This window comes from Polypterus senegalus, chromosome 3, assembly GCF_016835505.1.
Source record: "Polypterus senegalus isolate Bchr_013 chromosome 3, ASM1683550v1, whole genome shotgun sequence".
NCBI classification, from domain to species: Eukaryota; Metazoa; Chordata; class Cladistia; order Polypteriformes; family Polypteridae; genus Polypterus; species Polypterus senegalus.
Genome location: NC_053156.1, coordinates 36,544,323 through 36,564,058, shown reverse-complemented (window position 1 = coordinate 36,564,058; position 19,736 = coordinate 36,544,323). Strand labels below are relative to the sequence as shown.

At 39.5% G+C, this 19,736-nt stretch overlaps 1 protein-coding gene across 1 annotated transcript in view; it reads left to right on the top strand.

Annotated features, from left to right (window-relative positions):
* The window catches only part of si:ch211-212k18.7 (lysosome-associated membrane glycoprotein 2), a 78,054-nt gene that overhangs the window by 25,939 nt on the left and 32,379 nt on the right, over positions 1 to 19,736 (top strand). Inside the window, exons 2-3 of the mRNA XM_039746944.1 lie at positions 16,219 to 16,625; positions 18,709 to 18,825. Of these exons, the coding sequence (XP_039602878.1) occupies positions 16,219 to 16,625; positions 18,709 to 18,825 (524 nt within the window). The remainder of the gene's footprint in view (positions 1 to 16,218; positions 16,626 to 18,708; positions 18,826 to 19,736) is intronic.

Here is a 19,736-nt window from a genome sequence, read left to right as displayed (position 1 = left end):
GTGCATATACGAAATACACACTTGTATTTTATACACTTTTGTAATTCATTTAGACCGCTTTGCTGAGATCTCTTTTCACTTTGACATTAAAGAGTCATTTTCTGCTGATCAGTGTAAAAAAGCCATTATTAAATACACGAAGAATGAGTGTTGCATAACAATAAAATGTGAAAACATCCAAGCGGCTGAATACGTTTTACAGGCGCTGTAGGCACTGTCCAGATCTTAGCCCAGAACTTTGAAGCTGAGGAGAAGAAGTGCAAACCACTGTTCACAAAAAATATATCCTAATTTAACTTTCTCAAACTGGCTCAGTCCGGTTTGTTGTCTCTCAGGGTGTCAGTTTACTCCAGAGTGCCATTGAGGTACACACCAATATTGGCAAAACACAATTGCCATTTAAACTAACTTTGGTGAATTGTGAGGAAACCCAACCCAGACATGGGAAGAACAAGAAAACCCCACCATGAATAAGTGTGGAAAACAAACCAGGGACCCTGGATTTTTGAGGCATGGGATCAGAGCTTAAAATAGCAGCCTGACATCCGGATCATACTGAATGTGGGATGTGGGTGGAGTTGTCGGTGTTTGAGGGGTGCAGTTTTGAATACAGATGGAGATAAGGTGTGGTTGGTTTTTGTTTTTGGCTTGTGGTGGGGCTCTCCTGCTTATGGTCTCTGTTAAGATGAAACAAGTACCTTAAAAGAAAGCTTTAATAAAACTGACTTTGGAGCAGTCAAGTCTTGTGTGTCACTCCCTATTGACATTGTTGCTGGCTTGCCCCTAAACTATGATCACGATCAAACCCTTCCACAACATGTGATTCAGCTCCAAGCTTGCACATCAAATTGTAAGGGATGCCCTCGGACAGTCTGTAGTGCGTGCTAAGAAACAATATGATAAGAACATCTGTAAGGTTCAGTACAAGATTGGGGATGCCGTCTGGCATTTGGTGAAGGGAACCAGAAGAGTAAAGAATAAAGTGTGGAAGTTCTTGCCATCTTATGAAGGACCATATTTTGTTCTCAGTCATTTAGATGATCTGATGTATCGCATCCAGAAAGGCCCAAAGACAAAATGGAAGGTAGTACCTCATGACAAATTGATACTGTGCCACCCCTGCACCCCATCAGATAATGGCTGGGTCTTTCAAAGTGCGGAAACATGGAAGCCCGCTGAAATACTACCACCTAACCTTGATACAGACCTTGCTGAACAAGATTTTGATTTATTAGTGCTGTTTAGGAATCCTACCCTGGAAGGAGGAAACGAGAGGGACGTGGACCTTGATAATAACAAGACTCGGAGCCCATTAATTCCAAATCAGCCACCTCTGAAAGCCACCTTCGGTTCCACAAATGAAGACAGGCAACCTACTAGTGGCGGAAGTGCTGAGCAGCAAAGCATGGAAGAGAGTATCTTCAACTCTCCTTTAAACCCACTACCCACTGTGAGACCCAGAAGAATAAGGAGACCACCAGACAAACTTGGTGAATGGGTGGCCCATTGAACTAAATTGACAACTTTTCTGTGAAAACTTGTTCTTGTTATTTTTCTTATGTTCATATGTTGAAATATACTCTGTTGCAGAGAGGGGAACGTTATGTAATATAGGAATCTACGTATGTTACTTGGGTTATGTTTTTTTCTTAGTGGTTGGAATGGTGCTGTTAATCACCATCCAGCCGTTGGGGTAGTGTTTTGATCAGAGCTTAAAATAGCAGCCTGACATCCGGATCATACTGAATGTGGGATGTGGGTGGAGTTGTCATTGTTTGAGGGGTGGAGTTTTGAATACAGATGGAGATAAGGAGTGGTTGGTTTTTGTTTTTGGCTTGTGGTGGGGTTCTCCTGCTTATGGTAAATGTTAAGTTGAAACAAGCACCTTAAAAGAAAGATTTAATAAAATTAACTTTGGAGCAGTCAAGCCTTGTGTGTCACTCCCTGCTGTAAATTAGGACAAGGGAACTTCAGGGACAGGGTTTTACCCCAGAGCACGTTGCTCTGGCCCTGGAGCTTCACACCACTGGACACGAGGAAGGAGAAGCGTCCCTGCGTCACCCCGACCACAGTCCGGAGACAGGCAGGAAAGGTAACAGGCAGCAGTGAAGCAGCATAGCAATCCCAATGCGTGAAATACTTGCTCAACATGCGTCATGTCACCTTTGTCTGAAAGGTGAAGCACAGAGTGCACTAAACAAATGGAAGATGAACAGAATGTAATTTTCCTATGACCAATTTTATTGTGAACAGTAGACACTGTCCTTTACTGTATGACGTACTGTGCTTTGGGCTGAAATCTCAATCACCTAGTTAAGAGTCCATGACAGGCTGCATTCTACAAATGTCACTATGTCAGAAATTACTGGAAAGGTTAACTAAAAAGATTACAATATGTAAGCTTTCGAGGCAACTCAGGCCCCTTCTTCAAGCAAGAATCTTTTTATTAGCCAATAAAAGGTGTCATTTTGCTTGGCTCTTCTCTGCATTCATAATGGCTAACACGGTACAACACCCTAGTACTACTGGAAAGGTTAAATACTTAATTGTATGTTTGCATTCAACATTAGGGGGGCGATTCAAATTTTGCAATGCTTAGCTTTTAGTTACCGAGTTTTTTGATAATAGATAGATATATACTTTATTAATCCCAAGGGGACATTCACATAATCCAGCAGCAGTATACTGATACAAAAAACAATATTAAATTAAAGAGTAATAAAAATGCATGTAAAAGCAGACAAGAACTTTGAATAATGTAATAATTTTGAATAATATCGCTCACATGATATTTTTTGGAGACCAGAATTTTCATGTTGGATATCTATAGCAAAATTAATTTTTGAGTTGAATAGACTAATAAGAACAATAATGTGTTCTCTCTATGAAATGTGCTATGAAACTATAAGTTAACTAACTCCATCAAATCTGGAACTTCCTAATTGTAGTTAGTAAAGTGAGGTGGTAAAAAATGGTGACTACCATTCAATTGTGATCGCTAGGTGGTACTGTTGCCCTTTTAAACCTAACAGACAGACACTCAGTACACCAGGTAGAAGCACAAAGAAGATTTTTAAGTGACTTTCTTCCTCCTTACAGTGCTCTCCAAACACTACAGCCACAATAAATAATTAAATAAACACAATATAATTCTCTTACTCTTTCTCCTCCACGCCTCCCAGCAAACTTTGTCCACCTCCATCCGACTTTGGTGCGCTTGCTGGGTTTCCAGCAGTCCCTTAAATAGTCTTTGACCTGGAAGTACTTTTGTTCTTCCTCCCACGTTACTTGCCACACTCCCGGTTCAGCTGGAGAATTCAAGTTCTGTAAGCAGCCTGGAAGTACTTTGGGGCTATAAGGGAAGTACAACTCCCCCGGTCCTTCCACAGCAACCCCTGACAGCACCCACCACACCCAACAGGGCTGAGATAGCGAACTCCAAGTCCCAGGATGCCCTGAGGTAATCCGAGACACCGCTGTACTCCAGGAAAGCTGCCATCTAGCATCTTGGGGGAGGCAGTGTCCAAAAGTAGCCTTCTATTCTCGGGCAGTCCTGGCTAGGTTGAGCTGTCCCTTAAACAACGTATCGGTGAATTTCATCTCCACACGTGTATAACATAACATAACATAACATAGAGTACATTTACATTTATTTTCTCAGTACAAGTTTTATCCAAAGCAACTTATAAAATAGGTGAACATCTGGGGGACTGTATAGGAACCAGTGTGACAAAATAATAATAACAAGTGAGGCCCTCAGAACAAAAGAACAAGAAAGTTGCAATTTGTAAATTACAGAGCCTAATATCTTGTTAAACAACATAACATTCATCCTCCAGACTTGCATTTACCTGAGTGGGGTCACAGGAGTCTATCCTAGCAAGCATAGGGCAGAGAGCAGGCACACGTTCTGAACAGGGTGCCAGTCCATTACAGGGTGATTTCAATCCACCTAGCCTGTAAGTCTTTGGACTGTAGGAGCAAACAGACGTGAACACTCAGGACGTGGACTCTGGCCTTTCTATTGCAAAGCAGCAGTGCTTCCACTGCTCCACTGTGCTGCCCCATAACATAAAACTTGCTTAACTACCCCAATTTACTGTAGGTGCAACATTAACCATGAGGCAATAAATCACACCTGGATGGAGTGCCAGTTCAATGCTTGGCTGTTTTTAAATTAAACATCCTTGAAATCCATTCAATGGTCTGTTGCTCTAGTTTGGATTTCACCCAGTCTTGACTTCTTGAGAACCAAAACAATGGGATTAACCAGATGCCACTTTCCTCAAACTCTAATCCGGCCACTCCCCTGCCACTCTTTGGTTTTTGCCCTCTGTACTGTGACCATTTGTTTGACTCAATAATTCCTTCCAGCTCTGGGCAATATTTTTTTTAATTGATAACTGACAAGCCATTGTACTGGACTCCTTATCAGTGTGGCACCTCATGTGAGTTTTAAATCAGTTACTTAGATAGTAATGTTTTTAATGTTTGCACTCAGTCACATGACCAACAAATCATCACTTGTATGTCTGTGGTACTGCTGATGAGCAGCTATTCTGTTCTGTTGTTCTTTTGCCAGGCCTTATTTTATTTTATTTTTTTATGAGATTGGGACCAGGCCCGAACTATTCACTTGGAATGTGAAATGTCAACAGTTTTTATTTTATATAGCCACTTATACTGCACAGACAGTGCTGTGGTTTGAAATTCTAGCCTGGTCAGTCTGTGTAAAGTTTGTATATTTGACCCATTTCTGTATATGCCACTCTTGCCCATTTCACATCCTGTCATGAGGTCTTGGCGTCAAGTAAGCAGAAGCTTACCCAGCTGCTCTGAAGATGAACTCACTTGGTACAGAGTGGTGAAGTAGGTTGCTCTGCAATATAAATGCATTGCCTGTGCTTCCATTTCAGGGAGAATGAGTGTCTGAACAAAAATAATTTTCAGCCACACTAGCTTTTTTCTCTTTGTTTACCTAAGTCCCACACTTAAATGACCAAATACACATATAATGTAGATGTTCGATTACAGTGGGCATGTGTTCATTGGTGGACAAAACCCCTGAAAGAATAACAATGCTGGGCAAGGGATTTATTGCAGAACTTTAGAGAGCAGTAAATTATTTGCGTTCTGCACATGTACGCAGCATTCAAGTCAAGTCAAGTCAAGTTGGGGAGCATGCACTGGTATAGTGTATTACCGCACCCACTACACGACAAAACAACTCAGGATCCTGGTTGGCAAACCCCTAGGCAGACACACGGTCCAGTCCTACCCTCCAGAAATGACCCTCTATCTGCTGCAGCCAGGTGTTATGTGGGCAACCCCTTGGCCTGGTCCAGCCACTCAGGTCCCCAACAATGAGGATCTTACGAGTTGGATCACCCTCGTGGGAAACGCGCCTCATGGCCGTAGTGCTGTAACTGACTCACAATGCAGGTAATGTGCCTCATTTGGGACTCCAAGAGCAACCGCTCATTTGTCACAAAGTCAAACCAACTGTACCCAAGGATTTTCCGGAGAGACACAGTGCCAAAGGAGTCCAGTCTTCATCACAGGTCACTGGATAGTGTCCAGGTCTCGCAACCATATAGCAAGACAGGAAGCACCAGGACTGTAAAGACTTGGACCTTCTTCTTTTTGCATAGATATTGGGAGCGCCACACACTCCTTTCCAACGACCTCATGACCCCCCATGCCCTTCCAATCCATCTACTGACTTCATAGGAAGACTCACTAGAGACATGAATGTATTATACGCAGCATTCACACTGTAAAAAACACAATTTAGATGCATACAGGTAAGCAACACAACAGCGCTATGGAAAGCCACTCCATGTAAGAAGCATTTCAAAGCATCTCCTTTTTCATCCATTAACACTTCAATGCTGAGCTGGCCTTTTCGGAAATATTCATCTCTGAAGAACGTTTTCAAAAGTCCCAGTTTTCAGGGGATTTAAAACAAATGGACGAAAAAGTGAAAGTGGAGACTAGGGTCAAAAATAAAGGAAAAAATAGGGCTTGTATAAGATAAAGTCAAAAGTCAAAGTTTTAACAAGAAGTTACCCAAAAATGGCCCAAACTATACACAGGCAGAAAGTGAGAGAGAGAGAGAGAAACTGTATGAATTGGTCTCTGTTCTTTTTTTCTGTGTTTTCTGGACCTCGTTTTAGGGGTTTCTAAGTTTGTAGACTACGATTCTGACATTTATTGTTTATTTCCTCATTTGCTTTAAGCCACCAGTTTCTTTTTAGCGATCAACTGCATTTTTGGGTCTCCCGTCTTTAAGCCATTTGCACACGTTGTTAGGGTCACGTATTTGGAGGCTGTGACCTTTGAATGAAGATGCGATAAATTAAAAGTTTGGCCGAGAGATCATTTCCTTACCTGAGTTGTGGATGACAATCCTATTTTTCAAAGCAGTTGCTACAGTCACTTTTGTGTTTAAACGTTCCTCTGGGTTTTGACTTTTGCTCGCGTTATTTTTGACTGCGGATTTTGTCTCTCATTTTGGCTTTGGCACAAATATTTTTGATCCCCCAGTTTTTATCCTTTTTGCTGTATAGATGATTGTCTCTGGTTGCCTCTCCAATCCTCGTCAGTATGCTAACACAGAAGGAATAACAAAAATATAACATAAACAGAAGATAATACAAATCATCCTGTCTGTCTGGGTCATCTCTTTCTTCTGTCAGTCCACAGTTTATATTCAGTTAATTTTCCATTTCTACACTTACTGGGCCTCAGAGCTGAAGTGGCTTTGAAAACTAAATTTAGAGGTTAATTCTAGAGTTAGGAACTCCTGTTAATAGTCCTGAGGCTGCTCTGAAAATATGAGCCTTCACTTCTATTTCAGGGCCAGGTCCTCCTGCTAAACCCAGATAGCCTGCATTCCTTCATATACGGTAGAGCAAGGGTCCGCACAGGAGGTACTTGACCATCTTGCTGCTGCCACCTGTCAGTTAGGAGACATACTGCAGTCACTGCTTATTCCAGGCATTCCTTGACTTCCATGCTCATGCAGTCACTACTTTTGGGCATTCGTGTAGAAAGTGATGTAACACCACTTGTTGGAGGTCATAGTTAGTATGACCAGTGAGAAAGGGTCACAAAAAAGGGTGCATTGTTAGTTTGTTAAGAGGGTGAAACTGAATAAAAAAAAAACTACGAAGTAACCCTTAAGGCCATCCGGAGTTAATCAACTGGATGAACTTTCATGAAGGGGAAAATAGAAATCATATTCAAGAGAGGGCGTTAATTAGGAGTCTCTAAATCTTAACCATAGAAAATTTGAATTCTTTTGTATTTGAAAAAGAGAAAGTCTTTTCATTCATTTTTAGCCAAAGTTTTAACAAGAAATTACTGTAGGTTCTCACTCTGAAGAAATCGATGCACACTTAGTGGCTGACCTTCATTTTTGGGGCCCTGAAGCTTGAACTGTTATGAGGGCACCTTCAAAACCAGCAACGAGGTCTGGGTAACCACTGTTGTCTTCTTCAGTGGGGTTGTTCCATGACAGAGCACCACAAATTTGTAAAAAATGTAATCATTACATCTCCGATTTTGATTAAAATCACCGTACTGGATTATCTGACATGTCAAAGTCAGTCAGTCAGTCAGTCATTGTCCAACCCGCTATATCCTAACACAGGGTCACAAGTCATTGGTGTGAATACAAATTTCCTGTGCCTTATAGTTTACGAGTTATTGGGGGAGGAAAATTAGGGAAATGTTATATACATGCATGATGCATCATAGAATAAGGACCACAGTCAATATAACTTTCATTTTAGACACCTATGAGAATACATACAACATGAAGCACATTTTACAAAAGACTCTTTTTCTAGCAACATATTCATGTACAGTTTTGTCTTATATTAATTTTTATTGTAACTATTATTTTGCTATGAAATTACATACACAGCATTATTAATGTTATTATTTTATAAAAACACATTCTCATATAGTAGACACACAAAATGTTTAAGTAATGTGGATTAAAGATGCTTTTGGGGCCTCTCCAGGATTAGGGGCCCTGAAGTTTAAGCTTCATTCATTTCATAATACATCCACCCATGAGCATGCATCCTGAAGGGTGTTATAAAAGGTTAGTTTAAATTGTTTTTTTACTTTTTTTCCTATGCCTTTTGAATATATATATATATATATACATATATATAAATACATATATACATATATTTATAAATGCTGCGAAATAGGGCCTCGCCTAGATTTTGAATATATATATATATATATATATATATATATATATATATACACACACACACACATATATATGTATGTATATATATATATATATATATATATATATATATATATATATATATATATATATATTTATAAATACTGTGAAGTAGGGCCTCGCAAAACTCTAGGCGACCCCTGGCAGTGGCCATGGGCCCCAACCGGGTTGAGCTTCCATGCTCATAACCCATGGCACTGCTGGAAGCCAATCCATCTGCCACAATATATATATTTCTATCTATCTTTCTTTCTATTATTCTTTTTGAGCATGCTGGATCTAAATTTTAGATTTATTTGTTAACTAGACTTCTGTACTATTTTGTAATGTGACAATGAGAATGTTTATTGAAGAGGATGGAGAAGTAGGAAATTAAGCTAAAGTCTAACCAATCTGTCATCAAGGGTTAAAACACTAACCAAAAATCAAAGACATAAATACCATAAGGAAATTTGTTAATCAGGAAAATGTATTATTGAAAGAATCACATTCCAACACACATCCACATCCTTACAAAATATGTAGTTTGCTTTGTATCAAGCTACTTTTAACCATACAGTTTTTATTTGTTATTGAGCAGTTCAGTCTGTTAAGATTGAATGCACAAAAATTACCAAAATGGTTAAGGCCTCAAAAAAGACCCATAGACCAGGCTGGGGTTTACCCTAAATTGTCCAAAAAATAGGCCTCACCTCAAGAAGCCAGACCCCAAAATCTGCTGGCCTGTTTTGGCCTACACCTCACTCTTAAGTAACTTGGTGTCTAGCCAGAAATATATACTGCTTTCAGGAAGTCTTCAGACCCATTCACTTTTTTAACATTTTCTTTTGTTGCAGCCTAATGCTAAAGTTACTTCAATTCATGTATTCCCTCATCAGACAACACACAATACCCCAGAATGACAAAGCAAAAGCAGAATTTTAGGAATGTTTGTAAAATTATTAAAAACGACAAAACTGTATTAACCCATTGATACACGTGTTCAGACTCTCTTCTTGAGTCTGACTCAACAAGCTGTACACACTTAGATTTGGGAACATTCTGAATTTGTGTTTTACAGATCCTCTCAAACTCTGTCAGGTTGGATGGAGACTGTTGGTGGACAGTTTTTTTCAGGTCTCTCCAGATATGTTTAATTAGGTTCAAGTCTGTGCTCTCTGGGCCACACAGAGACATTCCCAGAGTTGACTCTAAGCCAGTCCTGTGTTGTCTTTGCTTTGTGCTGAGGTCATTGTCCTGTTGGAAGGTGAATCTTCAGCTCAAATTGAGGTCCAGAGTGCACTAGATCAGGTTTTCATTAAGGATATCTCTTTAAGGATATCTCTGCCCAGATTAGTGGAGTGTTGCAGTGATTGTTGTCCATCACTGAGTTTCTCCCATATCTACACAGGTTCTATTTTACCAAGGCCCTTCTCCTATGATTGTTCAGTTTGGTCGGATAACCAGCCCTAAGAAAAGTTGAGCATATTCTTAACACCTTCCATTTAAGAATTATGGAGACCACAGTGCTCTTGGGAACCTTCAATATTGCAGGATTTTTCTTGTAGCTTTTCCCTGATCTGTGCATTAACACAATCCCGTCTTTAAGTTCTGTAGACAGTTGCTTTGATTTAAGCTTTTTTTTTGCTCAACTGTGGGACTTTCTATAGCAGTTGTACATTATTCCTAATCAAATCCAAACAATTGAAGTCACCACAGGTGGACTCAAAACAAAATAAAGAAACATCTCAATGATGATCACACAAATGAGATCCACCTGAACCATCTGTCATAGCATGGGTCAGAATACTCATGTTGTGATATTTCCAATTTTTATTTTTAATAAATCTGCAAAAATTCCTAAAACATTTTTTTCACTTTATTATTTGATGAGGGGAATAGTGAATTTAAATACTTTTAACACAAGGCTGCCCAGAAAGGAGTCTCAACTCAGACAGCCTGTCCCCAAAATCTACTAGTCTATTTCGGCCTACATGGGCCTACAAGGAGTTTTGGCTTCAAATTAGTATAAATTTTTCAAAACCATAAAAAAAAAACCTCTGGCTTTAGAAACACTCCACAAAATAATTCTTAGAAATGAAAATATTTATTGAGGATAAAGAAAAGATCAAAAATGGCAAAGGTACGGCAAAAATGAAGGTGGCAAGGTTTTGCTTGATAGGCAAACTACAGCAACCATATCTCAATTGTAATTAAAGTAACTGATGATCAAAACAGAAGCAATACGTTATAAAATACTAAAATTGCTAATCATGTGATCAGCTTTGTTTGAACATCAGACAATCAATGATGAGCTAAGGGACTCACTTCCTGGGCTGAATTTACAGGCAGAGGGCAGTGACACAGGGTGGCCTTGCCATTTGCGTTTCTACCCACAAAATACAAGGAACATTAGAGAATAACAAGGGGCACATGGATACTGAATAAGAAACAAAATTAACAGAAATTGCATTAACACAATAAACACAAGCACATTTAACAATAAACAAAGACACAAAAAAAAAGAAAACACACATAAGCCAGGATGTTAAAATACTTTTTGCTTTTTTCCATGACATTATTTTGGTGTTGTGCACAGAATGAAAATTGCACTTATCCAGGCCTTGATAAATGGGATCGAGAGATAAGATGAGTTGTAAGCCACAAAGAGTAACGCCACTTATATCTTTCCACTTCAGGCTCTGTATGTATGTAGCCAAAGGCTAAAACCATAACACATAAAAATCAAGTGTCAAAGCCAAATCAAAATCCTAAATTAAAGTTGAAGTTGAAGTAACTGGTTGGGAAAGTTTTAATACACACAAACACACTAGCAAAATCTTTACATTTCTTTTTAAAAAGTATCCACAAACTCGGACAATCCTGAAATTTCAACCAATGTCCTGGGGCCTCATGCATAACGGCATGTGTAGAATTCACACGAAAGCATGGCGTACGGACAAAAGCGGAAATGTGCGTACGCACAAAAAAATCCAGATGCATAAATCTGTGCAAACACCAACTTTCACGTTCTTCCACTACATAAATCCCGGTCAGCGTCAAACGTAATAAACGTGCACGTGCCTGCTGCCCCACCCCAAATCCTCCCAGAATTATGCCTCTTTGAATGTGCAATCAATATAAATAGCCTTTAAGCTCAGCGTTCTGTGAAAAGGCAATGGCAAAAGCACAGGGGGAAATAGAAGAATTTCAGCGAATACCAAGTTGAGGCAAGGAAAAACATACTATTTGTTGTTTTAAACAGTAGTATAAACAACAAAAGGAAGTTGATCGAGTGACATAGAGTGTCGGCGAAACTCGAAAGTTCAAGTTCACAAAGTCGACAGTGCCCGAAATAAAAAAGAAGTTGTCAGATATCAAAGTTGCCGTGAAAAGGCGAGTCGTAGCCCACCGTCTGAGTGTCATATGAAAGCTTATTAGGGTACAGAGAAAATAAAAACAGACACACAGTGGAAAAAAAGCACAAAATGTCAACTTTAATCTCGAATTTCCACTTTAATCACGTAGTTTATTTTGTCATTTTAGTAGAACATCATAAACTTCATCTTAAAATCGTTTAATTTACTAGTTACTCAAATCCCATCATAACTAAAGTAGCACGTTAAATGCTGTTTTGTATTTGATCTTCTATGTGCTCTATGTGTGTGAATCACTACATGCTTCTTAAATGGGCTTTCTCTTCCATTACATCCGTGATATTACAGCTCTCTGAATAATTAAAATACTGAGATGTATACTTGATATCATTTTCGTGATGATAGGAGTTAAAGCATGTTATTAAACATGGGAACATGGTGGTGCAGTGATTGTTCATGCCTCACGCAAGATGCTTGCTGCGCCGTGCATGACCTTCGATGAAATAATTTATTGCAGCAGTACTGTCTCTTTCAAACATACTAACCCCCAATTCCTGTCCTTACTTTTCATTCCCCAAACACGCAATCGCCAGTGTCACGCCAGCCCCAGCAAGAATACAGTGCGAGGCAGGGACAATCCATGAACAGAGCACCAGCTCCTTGCTAGCATTGCGACACCGTGTCCTCACATGTTTAATTATTAACAATATAGATTATTTAAATGAAGTTAAAGTTTTATCTGTATAATATAATAAACATATTTTGCTGCATTTCATCTTAAAAATGATATTGTCATCATATGTAAATACGCGCTTAATAAAATGGCTCAGGTTGTGCAATATTATAATTGTATTGCAAGTTTACAGTGAGGTGATTGTACTTATAAGTAAACAAACAGTTCTACATGGAGCACTTGATGGATTGATTGATTGTGTTTATAGTTTTTGGGATAAAACTGTTTCTGAACCGCGAGGTCCATACAGGAAAGGCTCTGAAGTGTTTGCCGTGTGAGAGCAGTTCAATAGACAACATGGCTGAGGCAGCGTGTGCTTGATGCTGCCCATCCATCATCCATTATCCAACCTGCTATATCCTAACTACAGGATCATGCCCAGCCAACACAGGGCGCAAGGCAGGAAACACACCCCAGGCAGGGGGCCAGCCCACTGATGGGTGCACACACACACACACCATGCAACACTAGGGACAATTTAGGATCGCCAATTCACCTAACCTGCATGTCTTTGGACTGTGAGAGGAAACCGGAGCACCTGGAGGAAACCCATGCAGACATGGGGAGAACATGCAAACTCCACACAGTTTGATGCTTTATACTGATAATTCTATTCCAATCAGCTGCTGTAGAGCTGTGATTCCACACTCAGATACGGTGATATAAATCCTCGGAATGGTGCAGTGAGAGTAATATGGAAAAAGATGATCCGCTGTGGCAACTCCTAACAGGAGCAGCTGAAAGAAGACAGTGCAGTGAGAGTAACAACACTAAAGCAGCTATGGTATTTAGAATAGTTTGACCATTCCGTGGACCATTATATTGTCACAGGTTAATTACAATCAGATGCATTAAACTAATAAAAATATGCGGTTAATTTCAGTGTATTTATAAAGCTGCGTCAGGGATGTTGATTTTTAAAAGAAAGGGAAGCCACACTGGAACAGTAGCACTGCTTTGACGCTGGGTGCCTCCACTTTGCAAAACTGAGCAGAGAACTTGCGCATTATACATTGCGATTTGAGCGTGGAAAGAGGCTTACGCAACATTTTTGCGCATACGCACCGTTTATACATGAGGCCCCTGGGGAGGATTCAGGAGATGAAAGCAACACCCACACCAATGGCCTAGCTACTGTCAAAAGAAATTCACACACAGTAGCAATGCCAAGGAAAAACAAAATGGTGTCATGGGAAGACAATAATTATTTTTTTATAGCTCTAAAATAGTTTAATCCAATACAACTAATATCAGAAATGAATTCATGGTATCAAAAAAACTGAAAGATCTCAAAACCAAAAAATACTGTTGAGAAAAATAAATAAAAATAATAAAGAACACAAATTATAACACTTAAACTTTGATGGGTGTCCCCATTTTGTGGCTCTCCTTTTTAGTATACTCTACCATCTTTTTACTGTAAGATAACTGGAGGTGTGTGATATTATATAAATGGCAGTGTAAAGGTCAGCATCGGGCACATCCTGGTCATCTGAGTTTGTGGAAATTCTGTGTGTGTCTTTCTGACTTTCATTCCTGGTTAGTGTCTTGGCATTTTTGCTTTGGTTGAACGATCTTTTGGTAACACATTTGGCCGATTTTAATGACATTTCTTCTCCTGAATCCTTTTAATTAAAACCTTATCTGTCATTCCCAGGAAGTGTCAGAACAAAGGGGGCATTGTGTTTACCAAAGGTGAATCCTTAGGTCACTTTATCCTTTAGTAGTAATGGTGGTGCCCGGGGATGTGGAGAATAAACTCTCATGAATGTAGGACAATCACAGAATGAATAAATGGTGTGGAGAAGGAGTGGGGCAGAGACTATGGGAGAACTCAGCAGGTTTCACTTCCCATTCAGCCTGAGGAGCTGGCAGCTGCTTATCTGTCATGATTTCTGTGGTTCTCAGGCTGAGTCCAGGATCGAACTCTGATCTTTTTAATTAGACTTGTACTGTGATTACACAATACAATCAGTCTAGAGTTTAAAACACACATCAGAGGGAGGTTTACCATGGCATGAACATGGGAAGCTTTGTTTTAGCTCTGAGCCCACATGCTAGCCTGTTCTTTTCATCCATCCATCCATCCATTTTCTAACCCGCTGAATCCGAATACAGGGTCACGGGGGTCTGCTGGAGCCAATCCCAGCCAACACAGGGCACAAGGCAGGAACCAATTCTGGGCAGGGTGCCAACCCACCGCAGGACACACACAAACACACCCACACACCAAGCACACACTAGGGCCAATTTAGAATCTCCAATCCACCTAACCTGCATGTCTTTGGACTGTGGGAGGAAACCGGAGCACCCGGAGGAAACCCACGCAGACACGGGGAGAACATGCAAACTCCACGCAGGGAGGACCCGGAAGCGAACCCGGGTCTCCTAACTGCGAGGCAGCAGCGCTACCACTGCGCCACCGTGCCGCCCTCTGTTCTTTTCAGTTCTTTTGAATTTTAAGGACGAATGGTTCAGAGTGACATTGAGCTGTAATTAAATGGTGTCCTAAAGCTGATCAGTCCGTCTAGCATCCTTTCTGTCTGAAACAGGCTCACACATCTCTGCTTTAATTCATCCCAATTTAATTCAATTCAGTGCATTGGTATATTGCGCCTTCACATGGTAGATAGAGAGGTTCAGAATGCTATTTAAGAAAGTTTAAAAGAGATGCACAGATAAATAGACAGATACAGTCCTCTTGCTTTCACAATCCCAAAAAGACAGATGTCCATGGTTGCCTTTATAAAGGACGAATATCAATAAGATTGAAGGTAGACGACTCTAGCTGCCTCTAACAATCTCAAAGATAGATAGATAGATAGATAGATAGGAGTACTCTAGCCCTTTCAAACAGTCTCGAGCCTATTTAATGTCTGTACCTGTCTCCAATACCAGTTTGTAACAAGTTTAAGAGACGCAATAGAAAATTAGAATATTATAAAAATTGTGAGGAAAACACGCCATTCAGCCCATCAAGCTTGTCCATTCTTTTGAATGTCCCTAAAGTTCTGCTCTCCACCACAATACTTAATCATTTTTTTCATGTGTCCATGGTTTTTGGTGTGGAGAAAAACTTTATAACATTTGTGCCAAATCCGCCCTTAACAAGTTTCAAATGGTGCCCCTGTGTTCGTTTTGGAAAATGTATTTTAAATTAAAAACTGGGGTGCACTGTACTAAATTCTATCATAATTTTAAACACCCCAATTTTTCCCTTTTCTCCATTTGCTTAAACTGAAGAGGTTCAACTCCGTCAATCTCTTCTCATAGCTCATACCTCTTAATAAAATAGTCATGTTGCTTAGGCCTTTCTCTTGTGCTACTATGTCTTTTTACTAATACAGAAACCAAAACTGAACATAAAGCTTCCAACTGAGTGCTCAGTGGTTATCACTTCTTGTATATATAGGAGCTTTATTTCTATGACTTGTGCCAGTCAGGGCTACTCAGAGAGCGCTATGACACTAACGAGGTCACACTACATGACTGGTGATCACAACCTCTAAGTTTACATAAATAAATCCTGCGACTAAAATGGCTGGAAAAGTTGTTAGGTTAAGCAGAGTTTATTATCCCAGAGTGAAATTTGTTTTCAAAGGTATTGTTACACATATACAAGAAAATAAGCCAAGACACAACAGCTGACATGTAGTGTTATCATGAGTAGGCACACTCAAGATTAGTACAAAGAGGAATAACTACCATTAGCAGTACACAAAATAATAATTCAGAATATGACATTTACTACCAATATAAAAAATAACAACTCACAACCAACCAGTGGCAGCCAGCAACACACCAGTGGTTGAAAAACACTGCTCTAATGCATATTATGTTTTGTTTTGTTTTTACCCCAGTTCTTGCACTAGAAGAAAATGAAGACTTCTTTCCCCATTTCACAAAGGAAATTCCCATGAAGCCAGCTTTGGAATATTCCACTTCTCATCCTCCCCATGTGACCAACCACACAACTGCTCCCCATGTGACCAACCACACAACTGCTCCCCCTGTGACTAACCATACAACTGCCCCTGTGACCAATCATACAACTGCTCATGTGACCAATCATACAACTGCACATGTGACCAATCATACAACTGCACATGTGACCAATCATACAACAGCCCCTACTGTTAAGCCACCTGGACCAACACCACCTGGAACAATGAAAGCAGGAGACTACAATGTGACGACTGGAAGAGGAAATGAATTGTGTGTCAAGGCCATCTTTGAAGCCGTGATTAAGAATCAAGGACAAAAACAGGTATGTCTTCAATGAAAATAAACTTTTTACTACTCATGTCTGCCATGGTGTCAGTAGCTGCTTAGGACATTGGCAAAGTTCTTTTTAAATTGTGCCTGTTTGCTAAAATGGTGGACGCATTACAAAGAAATGGAGCATGTAATGAGAAATAAACTCTAGGTGTAACTTATGGGATGTAGACTACAAGAAATAGACATAGACTAGCGGCAACGGAGTGTGAGCTGGGAGATCTGCTTCTGGTTTAGAGTTAAAGTTCTCTCCAACAACTGTAGGAAACACAGACAATATGCAAACTGCTAAGACAGATACTGTACTTACCCTTGGCAGGGAACCATAGAATTTCCTTCTGGTTGCACTTAAAGGATTTCTCAGTCAAACATTTCATTCAAATGCACTTTATATACACACTTATCTGAATGACTGCTCGTTGTGTTTTTCTCTCACTTCCCAGTCTCAGGCATATTTTGCCATAATACAGGGAGTGCCATGGAGATTGTAATATCTACACCCAAAGCCACTTTCCTCAACTTGACCATTTACAGAGTCTGCCATCTGTTGGCATGTTCTGACACAGATCTGAGTCTGATTCCCTAAAATGAGACTCACTGAAAACATATTGACCTGGTCATTGGAGTTTTTGATTTTATAAAATGAGATATATTAGGGTATTTCTACTACAGCACAATAGGAAAATGTCAGTTAGAAAATGTAAAACTCCACAATTTGCTCCTATGTGTGCAACATTTAATTTCTGTATAAAAATTGGATATCTTGCCTGTTTGTCATTTGGTTCACCAAGTGCACAATGACAGAATCACAAATTCAAATATAGCTGTAGGTGAGCCACACTATGTTTTTTGGAAGTTAGCAGTGTGTGTCAACTATAAACAGCATCTGACAATTAGTACCCTGATGTGTGAGTTTTAAAAACTATATGGAGCAACTAAGCCAAATTTCACTCTATCTATCTATCTATCTATCTATCTATCTATCTATCTATCTATCTATCTATCTATCTATCTATCTGTCATACAGTGCTTTTCACATTTCTCTAGCTATGAATATGTCTATTACATAGTGCCTGTCATACCCATCTATAAATTAGATTTTGCTTTTTATTTCTATCTATCTATCTATCTATCTATCTATCTATCTATCTATCTATCTATCTATCTATCTATCTATCTATCTATCTATCTGTCTATCTATCTATCAAATGTGGATAAACTGCATTGGTAAAGAAAACAAAACTGTGATTGAAAGTCAAAGTGCACCAACACGGAGAGAAAGACACTTTACACAAGTTGTTACATTTCACAAAAGAACAATATGAAACATTACTAGAGAAATGAATTAGCAGCTCTGTACTCAGTCTCAGCAAAACGCAGGAGCTTTACGGATGAACCACTAAATGCATAAAGATGCATAAACTGGTGTAAGAACCTGGCCTCAAAAGCGATGCCAATATTAGTAATATGGCTTAACCGTCATTCTTCACCTTATATCCTACATTCAGATATGTCTACTCACAGTTGTTAAACATGTTGGAGAATTTAAAATGGTATGGGGAGCCATCAAGTGAGAGTCATTAGGTTTGATGACTGATCTGCATGACTGCATAAGGGCCAAGAAGTTGAAATCATTTTACAAGACAAAGTGCAGCCTATGATGCAAACTCTGTTTCCTCATCATATTCCCTATTCCAGGATAATAATGCCCACTTGTGCACTGCTAACCTAATAAAGTAATTCAAGAGAGATTTTGTAAACACCAGGATGAACTCAGATGCCTTCTGTAGCTTACCCAATTATGAGATCTAAACACCTTTACAAGAGGTTCTGGATCACAGAGTGGGAAGCAGATTTCCACTTTACTACTAGAAGAAGGTTGTAATGCCATACAGTGCATAGTCCAGAACTTGTACAAAAAGGATGACTGATACTGTTTTGAAGGCAAAGAGTGACCCTACTCCTTAGTAGGTCCTTAGTGTTAATATACTGTCTGATGTTATACATCAGCTAATGTGTCATTTCACTGGTGGTAGATCAGTATTTTTAAAAAATTCTCCTTTTTTTCTTAACAGACTAATACATTCATTATACAGCCAGACCAGACCAATTTCACCGGCAGTTGTGATGCTATGACCGCCAAACTGAACCTGACCTTTACTCAAGGCAACTTGCGGTTTGTCTTTACCAAGGTAAGGAATGGTGTAACCAATACAGCACTTTCAAGGATACAACCTGAAAGGCCTTACGCATGAGATGTTTAACTGAAATAAGGAAAATGGGCCATACAGTGGTCAGGAGCCCGGCCTCACTGCTCCAGGTATTTGGATTTGACTCCCTCCTCAATTGTTGTATGTATGTCATTTATATTTTCTCTACATTTTTGCATGGGCTTTCTCAAGGGTTTCTAGTTTTCCCCACATTCCAAAGATGTGTTTTTTATAACTGGGCCCCTTTGATGGACTGTTGTATGTCCTGCCATTCTGACAATGCTATCAAAGTTGCCTCTGGCTTCCTTTAACTGCGTAGTAAATAAAAATGTTTTCAGAAAATGGAAAGATTAAAACCAAATTAGTGTTGGAAGATATCAATCATCAGTTTCTTTTGGTCATGCTGTGTAATTTTTAATGTAATCAGTTTCAGTTTATATGTATTGTGAAGTATTAGGCAGACATGGATGCAACTGTTGGGGTAACACACCAGATGATCCACTTTTAATAGACAATTTCTAAAAGCAAAAGTCAAAACATAAACATAAATTTACATGTTCCATCTTGGCCACATGTCTCATTTTAGATAATCTTGTATTGGTTTCAAAAGTTCCTTCTTTCAATTCATCCTGGGGTCTTTAGGTGTCCTCTGGTCTTGGCTGTCCAGTTTTATGGGCTCCAGCCTGAGAAGGACCGATGCTGTGCATTGGATGTGGAGCTAGGCCTCCTCTTCTGGCAACTGCAGCTGCATTTGTTGACTTACCAAAGGTATTCTGACCATCCTGTTACACACATGCATAACAGTATACAGTATATCTACAGGGAGATTCACTTGAAAGAGGCTAAGAATATTCTGTTGTAACTCCCATTAGGAGAAAGTAATCTGAACCAAA